At 37.2% G+C, this 21,936-nt stretch overlaps 1 protein-coding gene across 1 annotated transcript in view; it reads right to left on the reverse strand.

Moving 5' to 3' along the window:
• RpS23 (ribosomal protein S23) overlaps window positions 1–21,936 on the reverse strand; it is a 57,194-nt gene that overhangs the window by 15,744 nt on the left and 19,514 nt on the right. The window contains exon 2 of the mRNA XM_090388186.1: window positions 10,057–10,216. Coding sequence (XP_090244312.1) covers window positions 10,057–10,216 — 160 coding nt within the window. The remainder of the gene's footprint in view (window positions 1–10,056; window positions 10,217–21,936) is intronic.

The following is a 21,936-nucleotide window of genomic DNA, read 5'->3' on the forward strand; positions in this document are numbered from 1 at the left end:
CTTAAAATATATGAAATCTTTTTACCAGAAAAAAATTAACCCCAGGGGCTCACATCTGGTGAGTATGGAATTGGCAAACCCAGGGTCCTGAGCTGGATATCATCATTCTTCTCTTTCTTGGTGATTCCCTTCTATTTCTGACTCTCTCACTCTCAGGGTAATGGGGGAAATTTTTTTTTTTTTGGCTGGTGCAGCATAAGCTTTAAGGCTTCCTTGCACCATATGGCTAATAATAATAAACTTAGTTTTTGACTTTAATTTCTTCTTCCTTAAAATTGGTGGGTGTTACAGCAAGATGGTTACCATATTTGAATTCAGCAAGTCTACAAGAATCACTGGATGGATGTGAGAAAATTTCAATATTATATCTAAATTTTAGTAATGATTTGGATACAGTTCCTCATCAGACTGGAACAATATGGATGATCCATCAGTAGATTAGGGATTGTTTGAAGAACAAAGACAGAGGGCAGGACCCTCGGGGATCAGAGCTCGGACCTCTTGTTTATCTCCCTAAATGATATTCATGAGGGAATACAAGTTCAGCCACAAAGTCTGTTGACTTAAAAGCTAAGATAGCGATTAACAATTAGAACCAGGCTGCTTTATTTAGGCACACAATAGCTAATGCAACTTATACACCATTAAATTCCCATAACACACATGCTGCTCTATACTTCAAAAATAATTCGACTGACCAAAATTATGGCCTGCAAAATGGTAGCTGAAGTTTAGTGCTATCAAAGGCAAAGGATTATTGCATTTAAGGAACAAACAAAGGAGTAGTTTATAAATTGTGGAAGAGGAAGTAAAGGATGTACTAGATGAGAAAGACTTGGGAACCATGATACAGAAAGGCATGTAGTTCAACCGCAGTGTAAGCAGGCAGCAAGAAGGGCACATATTGTTCTGTGATTTATCAGAATTTTGCAAGTGGAAAAGATATATCACGAACTTCTCTATAAGACAATGGCACTCCCCATTTGGAATGCTGTATCCAGGTATAAGGTGCAAAAGAAAAGACTAGATTAGTTGTTATTTGGTTTTTAGGAGCATTAGCAACTAAGGCCATATTGCTCCGGGGATATGCGGTGGTCATTCCCTGACCTTTCTACATCATTTGTATTTGGTGGTCACAAGCTCAAACCCAGGTCTAATCAAGAAGTGTGTGCTACGCACTGCTGCTCCTGCCCACCTGGCTACGGAGGCACCAACTAGATTAGGGAAGGGCAATAAATATCCCGTTGAGGAACAGCTTAAAAGTTGTGGTCTACAGAGCTTAGCAACTTGACACTTCACAGAAAGAATATTCAATAAGTACTAGAGGGCACAACTCTCTCTCCCTCTCTCCGGTGTGTGTGTGTGTGTGTGTGTGTGTTGGGTAAGGGGGTAACAATGAAAACATCTTCACTTCACAGATACTTTTAATTTATTATAAATGGAAACAACGTCAAAATGGATGACAAGAGTAGAAAGACTAATTCAAGTAAAAAAAAAAAAGAGATACATGGGGCAGTTACAGGTTATCACAAGATAACCTGTATTGCATGACATAACTATTGAGCAGAGTTGTAATTAACAACTATTGATGGGGTAAGATTTGCAAAAGCTGAGTATGAAAAATTGTTGGTGAAGAGAGGATGTACATAATTTGCCATTATCTCTTTCTACCCATTTCCTACAGTTCAGCCCTTGAATATCCCATGTACTGATTGCACGTTTTATTTCAGTATTGTTTTTCAGATTTGAATCAAAAAACAATTACTTTGCAAGCCTATGAATTTCATTGTATATTTTAGTCATTTTTATTATTCAAACAATACAGGAAAAATCCCAATGTTTTGTATTTTATTTTCTCACGTAAATTAATGCATGGAAAATTGAAACAACAAACATTGTAATAAAATCACACATTAAATTACAATGATAGGCTAAAGCACAAAAAATAAGTGCTTAAAAAAACAAAAATATAAAAAGGGAAAAAAATTAAATCTTTTCTTTTTTAGATTCAAATTAAGAAGCATGATTAGACACTGTCAGTGATCATTTGCACCACTTAAAAAATTATCTCACTCAGATCTGAAGTTGTAGCATCTATGCAAAATCTGCTTTGTATTAACTTATATAAAGCATGGGCATAAAATGATTTTTGTGTCTTGGCAAAAGGGGTTAATATCTAAATACAGTTCTTCTTTAACAATGCAGATGTTCTAAAATTACTTAAGGATGTACCACAGTGGAATCAAATTCCTGCCAAATCAAACTGGATTAGCATTGCCATGTAATCACCTTGCAAAAATTAGACAGTTGTGATCATTTGCAATTGACAAAAATGCGTATTTTTGTCAATTACTTCATGCAGATGTTTTCAAAAGTTTAAGCAATATCAGTTTCAACCACTAGTGATTACATTTTAAAGTGAGTTGGGCTCTTTTATGCTGAGGAATCTCATTTCTAAAGGGCTATAGTAATATTAACAAATGTTAATGTTAAACTAATAATAACAAAGTCAATTTTTACTGCCAAATACTATACCTTACTGTATTTGAAATTTTTAACACTCACTTATTCAAGATGCATCAGCAAGCAAATTAGGTTGGCAACATTAGATGGATTTGATTGTATATCTTGATGTACCTTTTTTTTTTATGTACTTTTGTACATCATGAGATGTACTTTTTTTTTTTTTTATGAAAACTCCAAACACCAGAGGTATTAGAACCTATAGTACTAAGTACCGTGCTTGGGATGGAGGTTAAGACGAAAGAAGATATTTGTTGACATTAGACTTGAACTTCTGTAGCCTGTAATTTTCGGGAAATACATATGAAGGTAGGCTGTTCCAGAAAACGGCAGTCGGATGAATATACGAGGAAGATGAAAAGTTGGACAGTAAATGGATGTTGGCTGGTGGCAGCATGTGTTCGGACTGTTATGAAAGAGAGAGAGCGGGAATTATAGAAGCCAATTCAGAAGAACAGTGCCCGTGAAAGTATCTGAAGAAAAGGCATGCAGCAGAAACAGTATGTCTATGAGAGAGTGAGTGGAGAGACTCTGTTAGAGAGGAGTCATTAATTAAATGGAATCTAGAAGCCTGAGAAAGGCTTTGGGGGCACCGCCCCAGTTGTGGGAACAATATTCCATGGTAGGGCAGATTTGCACAGAGTGAACAGCTGTTTGGAAGAAAAGTAACGCCGAGAGTGAAAGAGAAAACAGTTTTTTAGATGCAGAGAAAGCAATATTTGTAATGTGCTTGTGCAAACAGCATGAACTGTTGAGGAGGCTTCCATCCTGCAGTGGGTTGATAATGGCTGCACTTTACTTTTTTTTTTTTTTTTTTTTTTTGTGCAAAAGAGAGATTAGAAGTCAGGGTAATCCCCAAAAGAGATATATCATTTTGCCTAGAACTCAGAGTGTCACCAAAGATAAGCATAGGAGCAGAAAAATCCTTTTTTGTGAGATATAAGACAAGACTGAGCTTTAGAAGTATTGAAATCAACTAAGATTTTCTTTGCCCCACTGGACAATTACCTGGAGATAGGCATTTAAGGAATTGGTAGTGGATATTCAAGAAGTTGAAGCTGATTGAGCCGGCCAAGGTTTCTCAAAGTGGAAAGCCATGTGCTATCATCGGCAAAACTATGGATAGTATTTACAGTCAATGGAAGAAGGCCATTAATATACAACAAGAAAAGAGTGAGGGAAAGAACTGAACCTTGGGAGGATACCAGCATTAATGGAGAAGTTAGAAGACAGAGAGCCATCTACCACCACCCTCAGTGAGCGATCAGAAAGAAAACTGGATACCCAATTACAAAAAAACAGTTAGTATTAGTAATGGCCGCACGGTGCAAGAAAGCCTATGGCTTATGCTGCACCAAAAAAAAAAAAAAAAAAAAAAAAAAAAACACAAAAAAAAACAAAGAAAAAAAAAAAAACTAATAATTAATAAAAAAGAAAAGGAAATTAAACCTCCCATCCTATGCATTTCCCTCACCCGAAGGTACTATCCAGATGTCCTTGGAATTTTCGCAAACTGTCCGCCTCTACAACCCATGTAGGCAACTTATTCCACAATTTATAACTCGCTGCTAAAATAAAACTTCCTGTAGTCCAAACTAAACATCCCCCCCCCGTAACTTGAATTTATGTCCCGTAGTTCTAGCATCGTTAATAATCTTGAAAATTTTGTCCTCATTCATTTTATTGATGTCTCTCAGAGCCTTAAACACCTCAATCAAATCTTCTCTAAGGTGTCTAGTTTCCAAACTCTGCAACCCACACATTCGAAGTCTTTCTTCATAAGGACGTCCTTTTGCCGATCTCACCAGGTGAGTTACCCGTCTTTGCACCCTTTCAAGAAACTCGATGTCTTTCTTTAGGTGCGGTCTCCATACTCCATATTCCAAGTGTGGTCTAACAAAAGCCTTATATAATGGGATTATCACGTCCCTATCTCTACTTGCAAAAGTTTGAGAGATCATCGATAGGACACCATGGGTGTTCCTTGCAACCTGTTCACGATGCTCAGAGAATTTCATGTCTGACCATATTGTAACACCCAAGTCCCTCTCGTCCAGTACTGGGTTTAGTTGAACTCCACCAAGTGAATAAGTTATTTTGCGATTACTGTTTCCCAGGTGTAATACCTTACACTTTGTTGGATTAAAGCATAGTTGCCGTTTTTCTGACCATTCCTATCTAGGTCTCTCTGAAGAAGCTTGACAGTGATTATTAACTACTCTACCAATTTTAACATCATCTGCAAATTTAGACATCACGCCCGCTATCCCTTCATCAATGTCGTTTACGAAAATTAAAAACAACAGTGGTCCTAATACTGATCCTTGGGGAACCCCACTTCTTACCCCAACCCAATCTGAAGAATAGCCATTTGTTACAATTCTATGCCTCCTGCTATCCATCTAAGGATTTTCCCAGTGATTCCAACCTGTTCCAGCTTATAAAGCAACCACTCATGTGGGACTGAGTCAAAAGCTTTGCTGAAATCTAAATAAACAATGTTGAAATTATTCCCTAAATCCAGCTCGTGAGTGACCCTTTCGAAATAGCGAACCAGATTTGTTAAACATGATTTTCCCTTTACAAAACCATGCTGAGTATCCTTGAGAATTTCAATTCGATCCAAATGATCCTGAATTCCACCCTTGATCATTGCTTCCATGATTTACCACTGAAGTCAGACTGACAGGTTGATAATTTCCCACTTCAGAAATCTCTTAGAACCACCCTTATGTATGGGAGATACATTGGCACTTTTCCAATCCGACGGAATCTCCCCAGTCTAGTGATGCTTGCACAATTAGCCTCAATGGTTCAATGCAATCACCTGCCGCCTCGCTTATGATTATACGGTATATTCCATCAACTCCAGGAGCCTTACTGTCCTGTAGGCTCGAAAATTTTTTCATTAAATAATCTTGCGAAATTTCAAATTCATTAATTACATATTTTTCAACTTCACTCCCACAATTTCCCATTGCCACAAAAGGTTTTTCATCTGTAAATATCGATGCAAAATAACTGTTGAGTTCATCTGCAACGGCAGCTGGTGTATATAATACTATCCCCTTCCATCTTATGGTTTGCCAACTGGCAAACCATAAGATGGAAGCCTCCGTAGCTGAGTGGTCAGGAGCAGGAGTGCAGTAGCACATGCTCTTTGAGTAGACTGGGGTTCAAGCCCCTGACTGCTGAATACAGTCGATCTGCCAACCTGCACTGGACCAGCGTGGCAGATTATGGTCCATTTCCCTCAGCATGAATTGTTGATCCTGCAGTGAGTTGATAATGGCTACACTTTACTTTTTTTAAGATGGAAGCTTGTTTAGAAGACCTTTATGCCAAACACGATTGAAACCCTTTGAGATGTCAAGAGCAACTGCTTATGTTTCACTGAACTTTTCCATTGAATTTGTTCATAAATGGGTAACATAAGCCAGAATATTACCAGTGGGTCGACACTGACGGAATCCATACTGGTGATCGTTGATCAGACGGAAGGTTTCTAGGTAGTTTAAGAGTTGGTGGTTAATTGATTTCTCCATTACTTTAGAAAGAGTAGAAGTAATTGCAATGGGACGATAATTGGATGGGAGGGATTTGTCACCCTTTTTAGGAACTGGCTGGATATGAGCAAATTTCCAAGCAGAAGGAAAAACACCTTTGGAATAAGAAAGCGAAAAAAGGCGGCAAAGAACAGGAGTAGGTTCAGGATCACAGGTTTTGAGAACAAATGGAGAAATACCAGCAGGACCTGGAGCTTTCTTAGCATCAAGATTTGTCAAAATCCTTCTGACATCCTTTTTCCAGAAGACCACAGGAGACATTGGTGGGAGGTGTTTTACCAAAATCATTAATACAAGAGTTGGAAGAAAAATGGAATGCTAGCAGGTCATCTTTATCCTTGGCTGAAGTGACAACAGAACCATCTGGTTTTGACTGAGGTGGGAACAGAGAGGGGCAAAAGTTGCAGCCAATAGCTTTGGCAAGAGACCAGAATATGTTTGGCTACCATTAACGCAAGAAGCAAGTTTTCTACTCTTAGCCTGTTCAAAATCGAGTTTGGACTGATTAATGACCACTTTACAATCATTATGAGCTTTGGTGTTGGCGGAAAACGAAACTGAAGAATTGGAAACAAGCCAATTAGCACATTTATTAGAAAACCAAGGTTCAGATAAAGGACGAGATTTTAATTAAAGTGGTGTGTGGAATAAAATATTCTATTCCTGCAAGAATAATTTCACTGACACAATCTGAGCAAACGTTAACATCAGAAGTTTTGAAACAGAAGTCCGACCAAGGAAATGAAGAAAAGAAATCTCACAGGTCATCCCATTTTGCATTCTTGTAATGCCAATATGAGGTTGGGAATGGCCATGAGATAAAGGCTCCACTGGAGAAGAGACAATCACCAAGTTGTGATCTGAAGTGCCTAAAGGACCACTCACTCGGATCATATACTTAGAAGGGTTGTTTGTGAGAAAAAGATCAAGCGTGTTGGCTGTATGGTTAGGATTGTCTGGTATTCTTGTAGGTAAATGAACAATCTGTGCAAGGTCATTAGTAATTACAAAAGCCTCAGCATCTCAACCAGCCGGGTCGAGATGCTGAGGCTTTTGTAATTACTTTTTGTGTGACTAGAAAACGGAAGCCAGCTGGGGTTGTGAACATTAAAATCACAAAGGAAAATTACCTCACTGTTAGGAAAGTTGGACTGGAGAAAGTCAAGTTGCAAAGAGAGGAAGTCAAAGAGCTCCAAGTGATTAGTGGAGATGGGAAAATGGTAGAGATGAATTTGACACAATGAAGAGAATGGAAATGAGAATGGAATTTGACACAATGAGGTAGAGAGATTTTAAGCTAGAGAAGATCGAAAAGAGGAGATTCCAAATTACAAGGCTCTGACGGAATATCAGAATGGACATATGCAAAAGTACCACCTTTGAGGCAAAAGGAATCATACAGGGAATAATTTGATCAACTGAGATGAGCAGTAGTTGAATCAACCGATAACTGATATTCTGTCAGAAAAAGTACATGGGGTTTGGCAGATTGCAAGTGAAAATGGACATCGTTGAGATTAGAATTGAGACCACTTATATTTGCGAAATGAACTGGGAGGTCTTTGGGAGGTTTAGATCTTTTCGCAGATAAGCTTACTCTATTAGTTTGACTATTCATGGTGTATTCAATAGTAAGAAAAAGTGGGGAGGGGGACTTGATGTATGAAGTAATGAAATTTTTGGATACAGTGTACACATGCTAAGAATATACCCAGATCCTTGACATAACGTGGCCTCGTCAATGCCCCCCTGCATACACACTACTCGAACTCCCTCAGGTCACTATCTGGCAGAATAGAGGTAGCAAGGTTATATACACTAGTTGATCTGGAAGATTCCTAAAGAGTTACCAATAGGTTCAGTCTGGTGTACTAACTAGCGGTCGGCCTGCAAACACAACTTTAGAACTGTACCCTCGAAATGTAAGGAAGATGGGATCTTGCCACAATGTTCATCATAACCTCAAAAGTCATCAGTCATACTGCATGATGGAAGAGATGGGCAAAGGTTGACCAGAACTTAGCTCTGGAGACTAAACATGGGTTCCACCACTTCAAGCCTCCAATAAGCAAAGTGGTGGTATTTCACCGGTTGATGAGAGTCATCTACCACCTACGTTTAGTTGGATCTGGCCATTTTGATGTAGCACTGGTACAGATTGTTGACATCAATAGAGTGACAAGTGGCAAAAGCCTTGTTCAATGGCTTGAGTCATTAGTGAAAAGGTTTGTCCAACTACATCATGTTTTTTCTTAAGTGAATTACCAAACTGGTAAAAATAGCATCGTTTTTATCATATCTCATATCGTGAATACAGTCAGTCCTCGTATAGCACGACAGTTGTGTTCCTAGAAACCCTAGTGCAATGCAAAATCGTGCAATATAAATAACAGGCCCTATGGGAAAAATAGGGTTAGGTGCTGACCACTCAAGATTGAACACACATTTGTAACCAAATCATTACCAAACAATAAATAATCGTATTAAATTTCGTATTTTATTATGACTATTACGTAATAAAATATTGCTAATGCTTTTGCTTCTATTGTAAGCAAACTTGTTCTTTGTTCGATTTTCTATCCAAACAAACGACAGCAGTTCCATCTCTTCCAATTCTTGTCTCGATCTAATGGGTTTTATTACACTTTGAGTTGTCCCTGCTGTGAAAATTGTTTTTATTTTCTCTGCATTCTTTCTAATTCTCAGCGTTGCATCATTTAGGCCTGTAGCACACGTTCTTTCATTTCGCTCAGTGTTTCACAATTTCATATTTTTTGTCTAACAGAGGCAGACTGGCCATTAGCCTTACCGGGGGGAAACCCCGGTGGGCCGGAAGTGTGATTTTGGCCATAAACGCCAGTATGAGGCCGCTACAAATTTTCCCGGGTAAGAATTTTTGACCCAGTCCACCTCTGTCTACCGATATTGCTTTCCTTTGTCTCTCTGAACTTGTAGTGTCTTCATCAGGACGCTTCCTTTTCACACCTTTTAAGTATTTTACTCATTTTTAGGGAATAAAGCACAATTACAAAACGAGGAGGCACACTTGATACACATAAACAAAGCTGCGCACATGTAGCAACTGAATAAATAACACAATAGTGTTCCACACTATTAACACCTCACTAGCTCATATTTTATTAAAGCACATTTCTGGGGGTTACTACTATAAAGCAATAAAAACAATTTCCAGTTGTGTTTCTGCTAGTGGAATCTGCTATAAGCTGGTAGAAAACTCGATCTAATTGCATTTGCGATAATACTGATAGCTGCAATTGTGTGGGTTTTTACGTTATTATGGTGGAATGTGTATCCCCTTCACTGACATAAAAAATATAAATACATTTTCAGAATCTTCTCTTCATTGCTATCGTTTTGTGTTCAGTTGGAGTGATTCCACATTCGACTGCCATTTCTTGGAAACACAAAGGAATCGTGCATAAGCAAATTCAGTTTGTGTTATACGAGGACTGACTGTATCTTCATGAGTTGCCCGATATTGCACTACCTCGAATAAGTAACGCTTCACCAATAGAGAAGACTACTGTTACTTATTCTCGGTGGATACAACTACCCATGAGCAGTGGCATTCTTATTTTCAAATAAGTATTCTTATATCTGAGATATTCTTATAAGTAACAATAGTCTTCTCCATCAGTGAAGCATTACTAATTCAAGGTAGGCAACTCACTGTGAAGGTATTCACAATATGAGATATGATAAAAACGATGCCATTTTTACCAATCTGGTTTTTACCAGGGTGCAATTGCAACCTGGTAAAAACAGTTGCAATTGCACTAACCTTTTTCGTTAAGCAATATCTTTACGTAGGCTGAGACTACAGCCCTACCAAATGCTTTCAGCTTGAGTCCTTTGATAACTTCAGTCACTCAATAAAGTCACTCACAAGCCATCGCTAACAAAAAACACTTCAATATACGAATACAAACAAAGAAAAATTCCTTACACTTTTTCAAGAACAATTCCTTTAGCATGTGAAGCACCACCAAATGGATTTGCTTTCCAACGAGTTCCTAAATGAGCCTTTTTATAATCCTTATCATGCCAGCGCTGCTCGCGGCGATGATCTCGGTGCTTACGAGCTGTACGAAGCCCTCTTGGTTTGCCTAAAAGTAAAGAATTATAATAGACAATTCAACCATTACCAACTTTACTCAACAAAAATAAACATTTTTTATCAGATACAAATAAATTATTCTTGAGGATGAATGTCTATAATAAAACTACAAACGACAATAAAGCTTGTAATAAAGTCTGTAAATGAGTGTGAATCGAAGTTTATAACACTAACATAATGTTTATTAATGTTAGTAAATTTTACCATGTAAATAATTTATTTCACAAAAAAAAAAAAAAAAAGCTTGCTTCTATTGTATTTCCTTTGTCATCTCATCTAAGTAAAAGTAAATGATTGTTTTGTGAATGGATGCAACTGCAAATTTGCATCCACTCTAAGGATAGATGCCTTTACAAATTAACACAAATATACCTTATTACTTTTACTATGAAACCCCAAATACAGAAGTATTATAAACTACAGTACTATGCATGGACTGAAAGCTGAGAAGACAGACTTGCTGACATCAGACAAGAATATTTGCACACTGCAGTTTTCAGGAAATAAATATGAAGGATGGGTGTTCCAGAGAACAGAAATAGAAATGATATGTATATAAAGTGCTTAGCATCATAATACACAGCCATTTTTGAATAAACAGAAAATTTTTAAGGTGGCATCGTTTTAGGTTATATCTCATATTGTGAATACCTTCACAACGAGTTGCCATGATATTGCACTACTTCGAATAAGTAACGCTTCACCTAAGGAGAAGACTAATGTTACTTATTCTCAGATAGGTACCACCACCCAGACAGCACTGTTTCAGGGCTATCTGGCCCTTCTTCAGTGAGTGGGTAGGTACCCAAGTGATGCAATGATGGCAAAAACAGTTATGAAGTATAACTCCACAATATGAGAGATGCCTGATGGTGTATGATGTATTTAGACTAAGGCGCATTTAGGGCTAAAGCCTCAAGCTGCGAACAAATTTAGACTATGTATATAAAGTGCTTAGCATCATAATACACAGCCATTTTTGAATAAACAAAAAATTTTTAAGGTGGCATCGTTTTAGGTTATATCTCATATTGTGAATACCTTCACAACGAGTTGCCATGATATTGCACTACTTCGAATAAGTAACGCTTCACCTAAGGAGAAGACTAATGTTACTTATTCTCAGATAGGTACCACCACCCAGACAGCACTGTTTCAGGGCTATTTGGCCCTTCTTCAGTGAGTGGGTAGGTACCCAAGTTTTTTAGGTTATATCTCATATTCACAATATGAGATATAACCTAAAACGATGCCACCTTAAAAATTTTCTGTTTATTCAAAAATGGCTGTGTATTATGATGCTAAGCACTTTATATACATAGTCTAAATTTGTTCGCAGCTTGAGGCTTTAGCCCTAAATGCGCCTTAGTCTAAATACATCATACACCATCAGGCATCTCTCATATTGTGGAGTTATACTTCATAACTATTTTTGCCATCATTGCATCACTTGGGTACCTACCCACTCACTGAAGAAGGGCCAAATAGCCCTGAAACAGTGCTGTCTGGGTGGTGGTACCTATCTGAGAATAAGTAACATTAGTCTTCTCCTTAGGTGAAGCGTTACTTATTCGAAGTAGTGCAATATCATGGCAACTCGTTGTGAAGGTATTCACAATATGAGATATAACCTAAAACGATGCCACCTTAAAAATTTTCTGTTTATTCAAAAATGGCTGTGTATTATGATGCTAAGCACTTTATATACATAGTCTAAATTTGTTCGCAGCTTGAGGCTTTAGCCCTAAATGCGCCTTAGAAATGATATATAAGGAAGATAAAAATTTGTCTTGTGACAGTGAATGGATGATGACTGGTTACAGCATGTGTTCAGAATGGTTTGGAAGAGTGTAAGAGAATTAGATGCCAATCCATAAAAAAGGCACACACAGTGAGACTTTGTATGAGATGGGTCATTAATTAAACTGACTGCCCCTCTTTTGAATGGCATATGGAAGTGTAACAGAGGTTTTGGGATACCACCTAAAATGTAGGAATTAATAAAGAATGGAAGGAGATATTTCAGATTTGTACACAGTGAGTAGGTTTTTAAAATAAAAGTAATGCAAAGAGCAAAATTAAAAAATCCAGTGTGAGCAATATCTGTGATGTGTTCGTGCACAAGACAGATTAGCAGTAAGGGCAATCCTTAACTGAGGTATCCAATCTTGTCTGGAAATCTGAGTGTCCTTGAAGATGAGCATAGGAACAGCAAGCTTTTTTTTTTTTGCAATTAATTACTATTGTCACCCTTTGATCCCTTTCACCAACAGGTATCAAAGGGTGACATGGGTAATTACAGACCTTCTAGCTTAACATCCGTTCCAGGAAAAATGGAATCACTGGTTAAAGAAGTAATGTAATACCATATGCAATTATACTGCAATCACGGCATGGATTTGTCAAGGGGTAGTCTTGTCTAACCAAGCTGACAGGTTACTGTGATGCAGTGACCAAGGAAACGGATGCAAAAAATAATTTTGATATCACATACAGTAGAGCGTCGAAAATTCGAACGTCAATAATCCGAATGAGCCAGCATTTATTTTTATTTTATACTGGTGCCATGAATTAATTACAGTAAGCACCAGTTAATGTAATCATGTTTGTGATTTGGATTTTGATTCTATTAAACGGCAATTCTAATAAGCAAAAATCACAGGAATATTATCCACAGGATATAGAAATTAAGATATAAAGCACAAACTTACTTTTATTACCTTACCAATCAACAAAATTAAATGATACATGAAAATCAGAAGAATCCGCAGGTTAGCAAAATGAAATAAATTTACACTTTATATAACAATTAATATACATACAGTACTAACTAGACCTTATGGGTAGCACAATTGGTAGGATCGCTGTCCTTCCTACACCAGGAGAACATTCAAAATAAAATCGTTGGTAACCATATCAGATTAAAAATGTGTTATTTTATTAAGTACTGAATATGGTAGGGTTTTAGGAGCATGAGCGACTAAGGCCATATTGCTCCGAGTATATTGTCTGTAAATTGCGTGTGTTCCGAGATCGATTTTCTGTTTTCTGGATGAAAAATCCAAGTTTCCAGGAGAAAACACCATGCTACCCTCATCTGAGACCAACTAACTCAGAGCCACATTGTGAAAAAGGCCCATAAAAATCCTGCACATCATTGACAGGGCTTGAACTCAGGTCTTTTCCAAAAGTCTTGCTTATCCTAGACAACGCACCATCTCATCTTCAGTGGAAACATCAAACAAAATAGACGACGGATTCAAGGTCATGTTTCTTCCATCAAACATTACTGCACTCCTCCAACCGACAGACCAGGGAGTCATCAAAAAGGTGAAGAGAATCTACAAAAAACAAGTCTTGCATTGTTTACTTTTAGCAGAAAGCATTTTAGCTTTCTTGTAAAAGCTCAGTCTCAAGGACATCTGCTACATGTTAGCTGATGCGTGGAAATTACTCACTATGTAGAATTTTAAAAAATGCTTGTTAAAAACTACGGCCTATCACAGAAGAAACCAAAGGAGATGAGCAGAATTGAACAGAAGGAGATGAAGGACAAATACTGAATGAGATGATCAACTTGTTTCAGTTAATCCAAGATTGCGATGAAGGTGATGAAAGGGTAGAAAATGATATTGTAAATGTAGAAGAAACTGAAGCTCCTGAAAATAATACGGATGAAGAAAATGACATCAAGACTGGGCATGCTGAAGAATTCGCCACTAGAGACTATGATGGCTTGGTACAAGCAACAAACTGAATACTGTCCAACTCAACCATTCTTGCTGAAAAGAGTGAGAGAGCAAAGAAACGAAGTTCAAAAATGTGGCAGCAAAAAATAAGTAATTATTTTCGTTAAAGCCTATACATGTGTTATTGTTGTTGAAAGTTCCATTTATTTTGTTACCTATGAATAAAAATACATAAGTACAATTTAGTGATTTTATTTCTAAACTTACTAAATCTTTTTTTTTTTTAGTCTCCAGAACAGTATTTGTTGATAAGTTCAAAAATTCAAACAAATCAGAAGTCTGAACTACACTGTCAATCCCAATTTGGATTAACAATGCTCTACTGTACTTAGATTTCAGGAAGACTTTTGATATTGTTGCACATAAAAGACTGTTGTACAAAGTGGAGCAATGTGGCATTAAGATTAAATTACTGCTATGGATAAAGGGATGGTTAAGTGGAAGAAGCCAGTGGTTATAAATGGGCACTGGTCTTCATGGACTAATGTTATTACTGGAGTTTCCTGGCATTTGGTGCTGGACCCATTGTTTTCTGTATTTATTAATGATACTGATGAGGGTATATAAAAGCTTAATATCTAAGTTTGCAAATGATAAAAGCTTAGAAGCATGGTTCATGATAGTAATCAAGGTTACTACAGCAAGATTTATAAAAATTAGGCAGATTGGCTGAGAAGTGGCAATTGATGTTTAACATTGAAAAATGCAAGGTACTGCATATGGGCAGCAGCAACCCCAGATTAACATACCAACTGTGTGGCGATACACTTAGGATTTTTGAAAATGAAAAAAAAAAAAGACCTGGGGTAATTGTGTAGCTGAATATGATGTTTGATGAGTAGTGCAGACAGCTCTGGGGTTTTGTCAATGATATATAGGAATTTTGCTAGCAGGAATAAGATGATTATACCACTGTATGAGTCATTGGTCAGGCCTCATCTTTAGTACTGCATAGAGGTCTACAGGGCTCATTTTAGGAACAATGCAAAGTTGCTGATATGGGTGCAGAGAAGAGCAATGAGATTATTGAGGGGAATAAAGGGGGATACTCTTACCAAGAAAGGAAAGGCTTCAGTTCTGCAATGTGCAGCATTTGAAGACTAAGCATCTGCATGGTGATCTGATTGAAGTGTTTAAGGCTTCGAATGGACTGAGCAAGCTAAATGCTGATTGGATTCTTCCTCTTGCTCGGAATACACATATGAAGCATAAATTCAAATTGAGGAATTGATGATTACAGAAGATATCTGTGGAAGTTTGCCTCAGCCAGTGGGTGACTGATTGTTGAAACAAACTTCATCTCTGTTGTTGTGGAAAGTGGATAGATTGAATAAATTCAAGGAAGAACTAGACAATCTAATGGAGAGGACAGACAGGAGATGGGGGATTTTTTTCCCTTTTTGGCTGATGCTGTATAAGCTTGCTTTCTTGCATCACTTGCAATAATAATACTAATAGACAAGACTGAAGTTAACTAAATTGACTTTCGCTACACTGGATACTTACATGGAGATCACCATTTAAGAAAATTGTGGTAGACATTTTTCAGAAGTTGAAGCTGTGTATGCAGAAAAAGGGTTTTTCAAACTGGAAGGTGAAATGTAGCATGCTATCATTAGTAACACTATGGATAGGATTTCCCATCTATGGAAAAAAGCTGTTAATATACAAGAAAAGAATGAGAAAGAACTGAAACATGGAGAACAGCAGTATTAGGGAAGAAGTTAGAAGATCACCATCAACTTCTCTCAGTAGTTGGAGAGAAACTGAAAACCTAATTGCCAAAGTCTGCAATCAATAAGATGGAAGGCTTAACTAGAAGACCTCTACGTCAACACGATCAAAAACCTTAGACATGTCAAGAGCAACTGCTTGAGTTTCCACAAATTTTTTCATTAATCTGTCCAAACATGAGTAACATAAGCCAGTGGCTCTTCACCAATGGAATTGATGGAATACATATTTGCAATCGGTGATCAGATAGTTTTAAGACAGTTTAAGATTGATTTTTTTTAATGGAAACCTCAAATACGAGAGGTATTAGAACTTATAGTACATATAACAGTGCATGGGCTGAAGGTAGAGAAGATGAAAGACGACACTGGTTGATACTAGACTTGAACTTCTGTAGACTGTTATTTTCAGAAAATACACATAAGTTGGACAGTAAAAGGATGTCGGCTTGTTGTGGCATGTGATCGGACTGCTTAGGAAAGGAAAGCGGAAATTATAGATGCCAATTCAGAAGAACAGTGCCCACAGAAGTATCTACAGAAAAGGCATGCAGCAGAAATAAAATGCCTATGAGAGTGGAGAGACTCTGTTAGAAATGAATCATTAATTTACATAACTGCTTTCTTTTCAATGGAGCCTAGAAGCCTCAGAGGCACCACTTCCAAGGAATATTGTTCCCACAATATTCCTTGGAAGAGCAGATTTCTGATTTGTACAGAGTGAACAGCTGTTTAGAAGAAAATCAGTACCAACAGCAAAACAGAAATCCCAGTTTTATAGATGCAGAGGAAGCAATATTTGGCTTGCATAGAAATCAGAGTGTCATACAATATAAGCATAGGAGCAGAAGAATTCTTTTTGCTAGATATGAGAGGACTGAGATTCGGGATTAACATAAACTAAGTTATCTTTGCCCCACTGAAGAATTACCTGGAAGTTGAAGTTAAATATTCGGGAAGTTGAAGCTCTTTGTGCAAGGCAAGGATTCTCAAACTGGAAGGTAGAATGCAAAATGATACCATCAGCAAACCTATAGATAGGATTTCCAGTCAATGGAGGAAGGTCATTAATATAAAAGAGGAAAAGAGTGGGAGAAAGAATTAAACCTTGGGGAAAACCAGCATTAGTGGAGAAGTTACAGGACACAGAGACATCTATCATCACCAGCAGTGTGATGTCAGAGAGAAAAACTGTTGGCAAACCATAAGATGGAAACTTATTTAGAAGACTATGCCAAACATGATCAAAAGCCTTTGGTATGTCAAGAGCAACTGACTGAGTTTCACACAACTTTTCCATAAGCCAGAATATCACCAGTGGATTCGACACTGACAGAATCCATACTGGCAATTGTTGATCATTTGGAAGATTTTCAGATAGCTGAAGAGTTGGCAGTTAATTCATTTCTCCATTACTTTAGAAAGCATAGATATAAGTGCAATGGGATGATAACTGGATGAGAGGGATTTGTTAACCTTCTCAGTAACTGGGTGTATGAGAAAATTTCCAAGCATCAGGGAAAACACTTTTGGAATAAGAAAGTGAAAGCCGACACGGAACAGGAGTAAGTTCAGGGGCAAAGGTTTTAAGAATAAATGGAGAAATACATCAGGAGCGTAAGCTTTCTTAGCACCAGGATTCTTCAAAATCCTTCTGACATCTCATTGATTGAAGACAAGGGGCATTCAATGAATCATACTGGTAACAGTGCAAGGTGGGTAACCAAGATAATCAATACATGAGTTGGAAGAAAAATAGGATGCTAGGTGGTGAGTTTTTTCCTTGGATAAGTGACAATAGAACCACCTGGTTTTTAAAGAGATGGGCAAAAGTTGCAGCCAATAGTTCTGGTAAGAAGTAAGTTTTCTATTCTTAGTCTGTTCGAAATCTACTTTGGACTGTTTAAATAAGTGCTCATAAGTGTTGCAAGTTTTGGTGTAGGCAGAAAATTAACCTGGAGATTTGGATACAAACAATATGCAACATTCTTTTCTTGAACTGCCTTAGCACATTTATTGGAAAACCAAGGTTTACACAGAGGATGAGATTTTACGGTGGGGTGTGGAATAAAGGATTTCATCCCTACAAAAATTATTTCACTGACATGATCTGAGCAAACATTGGCAGAATATTTGAAACAGTGCCCAAGGAAAAGAAATCTTGTGGATCATCCCATTTGGCATTCTTGTAATGCCAAACACTAGGTTCGGAATGGCCACAAGAGAAAGGCTCCACTGGAAAAGAGACACCAAGTTGTGATCTGAGGTGCCTAGAGGACCACTCACCTTGACCATGTATTTAGAAGTGTTGTTTGTCAGAAAAAGATCAAGTGGGTTGGCTGCATGGTTAAGATTGTCTGGTATTCTGGTAGATAAATGAACAATCTGCATGAGATCATTAGTAACTGCAAAAGATTCAGCATCTTGACCAGTTCTCAGTGTGATTAGAAAACAGAAGCCAGCTGGAGTAGTGAACAATAAAAACAGTAAGAAAAATTACCTCACTGTCAGGAAAGTTGGACTGGAGAAAGTCAAGTTTCAAGGAGAGGAAGTGAAAGAGTTCCAACTGATTAGTGGAGATGGGAGAACGATAGAGGCAACAGATGAATTTGACAAAATGTTGTAGAGAGATTTTAAGCCAGAAAAATTGAAAAGAGGAGAATCCAAATTACTAAGTTTCTAACAAAGAACATCAGAATGAATATATGGAAAAGTGCCACCTTTGATGCGAAAAGAATCATACAGCGAATAATTCGGATAGCTGAGATAAGCAGTGGCTGAATCAACAATAACTGGGATTCTTTGAGAAAATGTACACTGGGTTTGGCAGACTGTGAGTGGAAATGGACATCACTGAGAGCAAGTATATTTGTGATATAAATGAGGAAGTTTTTGGGAAGTTTAGCTCTTTTTGCAGATAAGTTTGTTCTATCATTTTGACAATTCATGGCAATTCATATTCAGTAGTAAGAAAAGGTGGTGAGGACATGTTGTATGAGGTAATGAAATTTTTGTATACGGCATACACATGGTAAAAATATATCCAGCTCCTTGACATGATTATACACTAACTGATTAGGAAGCCTCCAAAAGAGTTACCAAAAGGTTCAGTCTGGACTATCTAGTGGCCAGTCTGTGAGCACTGTTTTAGAGCTGAACCTTTGAAATGTAAGTAAGATTGGATATCGCTGTGATTTCATCATAACATCAAAAGATATCAATCATACTCCATGATGGAAGATATGGGGGGTGGGGGGTTGCTGGAGCTTTGCTTTCGAGACTAAACTTGGCCACTGCCACTTCAAACATCCAATAAGCAAAGTAGTGGTATCTCACCGGCTGAGTCATCTACCAGAAGTATCGCCCGGTAACAGAGAAAGGTGGCATTCCTCCGTGCAGTGTGGGTACCACACCTTGACCCCCTGCTTATGTCGGTTTGCTCCAGTATGCTAGGTGATGTATTTCACATCGGGATTATAACCCCAATGTACTTGCATATTGAGTTTATACCCAGGGTTACTAACAGTCCCACCACCACGAAGGTGCAAGCAGAAGACTTGGCTGTCATGGACTAACCAGACTTTGCTGAAATAAGGTTCACTTGACTTGAGTGTCACCCAAATATCAGTTCCATCAGCATTTGACTCCCAGATAGCAAGCACAGCTTGGCATACCTGAAAGAATATCTGTGAAAGCCTTGAGGACTGCAGTTTAATATTGAATTCATGTCTGTAGACCACACCCAAAAAATAGGTACAGACCTTCTGGAGAGGGCTAAGAGATTGGTGATGGGCACAAAGCAATACTAATGTGAAGAATGGTTTGGAAGGTGTAGACTGCAAAGTTTTGAAACCGACATTAAGGGAAAATTGGAGGTTTATAAAGCACTGAACAGATTGAGTAAAATGAAGTAGGAAAGTTTGTTCTTCTTGTGGATGAGACATGAACTGGGGGATACAAATATAAAATCTCACGGAATAACCAAAAATTGGGTATCATGACTTAGTCGAGATCAGCTAACTAGACAAAAATAAATATCCCATTCTGAATGGCCAAAACCAGAAGAGGTTATAACTTCACTGTAATTGTTTTACTGCAGCCAACATAAAAGCTAACAATGGGCTGTGCATTTTGTGGTACTATGTGGGCTAGAGGTTCGATCTCACATATACAAATTTGTGTCTGTATAACGTAATAAAAATTTATCTGGTATTCAAAGGGATTTGAAACCAGACCTTGCCAAACAACCACTCTGTTTTTCAGACAACAGCAAGTAGGATCAACTGGTGTATAGTAGGTACACATAAGAGTGCCCTGATACTACAGTAGACTCTCGATTTTCGTAGATAGATGGTAAAAAACAAATCCCGGATAAAAATACAGAAGTCCCCTGACATATGTAAGAGATATGTTCCAGGACTTCTTACTTCATCGAGTTTTACGTAACTCGGGAATGACTAATTAACATATTACAACAATATTATTATTGACAAATCTGAATTCGGCACGATACTTGTTAATGTTTGACTATTTTCATACATCCTTATTATTTGAATTTTCTGATCCAACTCGATTGCTTTCCTTTTGTTGGTAGATTTACTTGTAGCGCTGTCACTTATTCTCTTAGTCGGAACCATGATAACGGTCAAAATGAAGTTTTCACTAAAGAACTTCACAGAGTTTATGCAAAAACTCACCATTTTCACCCCGCACAAGCTCACATTTTGCTAAAGCACATTTCTGGAGGTCGCTACCATAAAACAATAAAAACAATTTGCATTTTCCAGTTTACAGGGCACTGTTTTTCTCTTCATGCATATAATTATAAACGGGTAGCAAACTCAATCTTATTGCATTTGCAAAAATATCGACAGGTGGAATTGTGTGGGTTTTTACGTTATTATGGTGAAATGTGTCCCCTTCACTGAAATCTTTAGTCATAAAAAAAAACCCACATAAATGAATTGTAAGAACCTTCTCTTCTTTCCTTTTGTTGCTCTGTATCTCACTTGTGCAATTTGTGCGTGCTGTGATCGTCGTTATTGATTGCTTACTTTATTTATTTATTTTTTTGTTTGTTTTAAATTTTACAATCCTAAAACAAAAAATAAATAAATAAATAAAAATTTGTGAAAAAAAATTTATGTAAATCCGTAGTTGCGTAAGTCGGGGACTTACTGTATCAAAAAATGTTCAGCAACCTATGTAAAAAAATATGGACAGATAAAAAATGAAAAAACTTCCCATGCACTACTCACGTGTCCAGTACAATGCTTCCCCCTTTTTTTTGCGATGTTGATTTTAAGTCTATGGCTATCCTAATATTTTTTACGATGTTGCGTATGGTTTGGTCACCAATATTATAATGGTTCTTTAGAGATTTAACGGATGCACCGTTTTCAAACTTTTGTTTAAACTAAAAGCACAATTCTTTTGCGTTTACCCATCATTTTCGCTATTTCTAAACAAAAAAAAAAAAAAAAAAAATACTATAAAAAGAATTTCGACATTCCTGATATAAATAACGAAACAAAATGTCTTTTTGCGGTGCGACAGAACACAACAATCGACGCAACGCACCAAAAAAAAAAAAAAAAACTACATTTGGTCTCTATTTTTTTTAATTTTTTTTTTTTTTTTTTTTTTTAGCGGATGGGTATGAAGACAGCGGGGTTGCACGATAATAGACACATTAATCTCCTAATGGCGACTTATGATGCTGCTTGTTGCTTATTTACGACTTACAAAACATTTGTTTATACCCATTCTAGTTATTACTTGAATTTTATTTCTGGTTGATTTTTTTTATTTTTTATTTGGAATCTTGAAGTGTCTCAGTTAATCCGATCCCGGTAAATCGAGAGTCTGCTGTATTAGTAACAGGAAAAGCATCTTTGCAAAACTGAGTTTGTACAACTAGAAAATTATTGCTGATGAAATCAAAGAAAATTTATTTCTATTTGTAGAAATGCCAGTTCAAAGAAAGTTGACAAAATGGGGATGGAGGGAGGAAGTGAGCAAGAGAGAGATCACAGAGCAAAAGGGATCAAAAAGAGAAGATCGACATTAGAAAGTCTCACAAGAAATACCAGAGCAGACATGCACAAGTGCCATCCTTATAGCCGGCCATATACGATCAAAAGTCTTTTTTTTTTTTTTTTTTTTATTAAGTCATTATAAGCAGTTTTAAAAAAAATATTTAATTTAAAAGAATAACAATTTTAAAC

This window comes from Mastigoproctus giganteus, chromosome 13 (assembly GCF_048544385.1).
Source record: "Mastigoproctus giganteus isolate SK-2022 chromosome 13, ASM4854438v1, whole genome shotgun sequence".
Taxonomy (NCBI): domain Eukaryota; kingdom Metazoa; phylum Arthropoda; class Arachnida; order Uropygi; family Thelyphonidae; genus Mastigoproctus; species Mastigoproctus giganteus.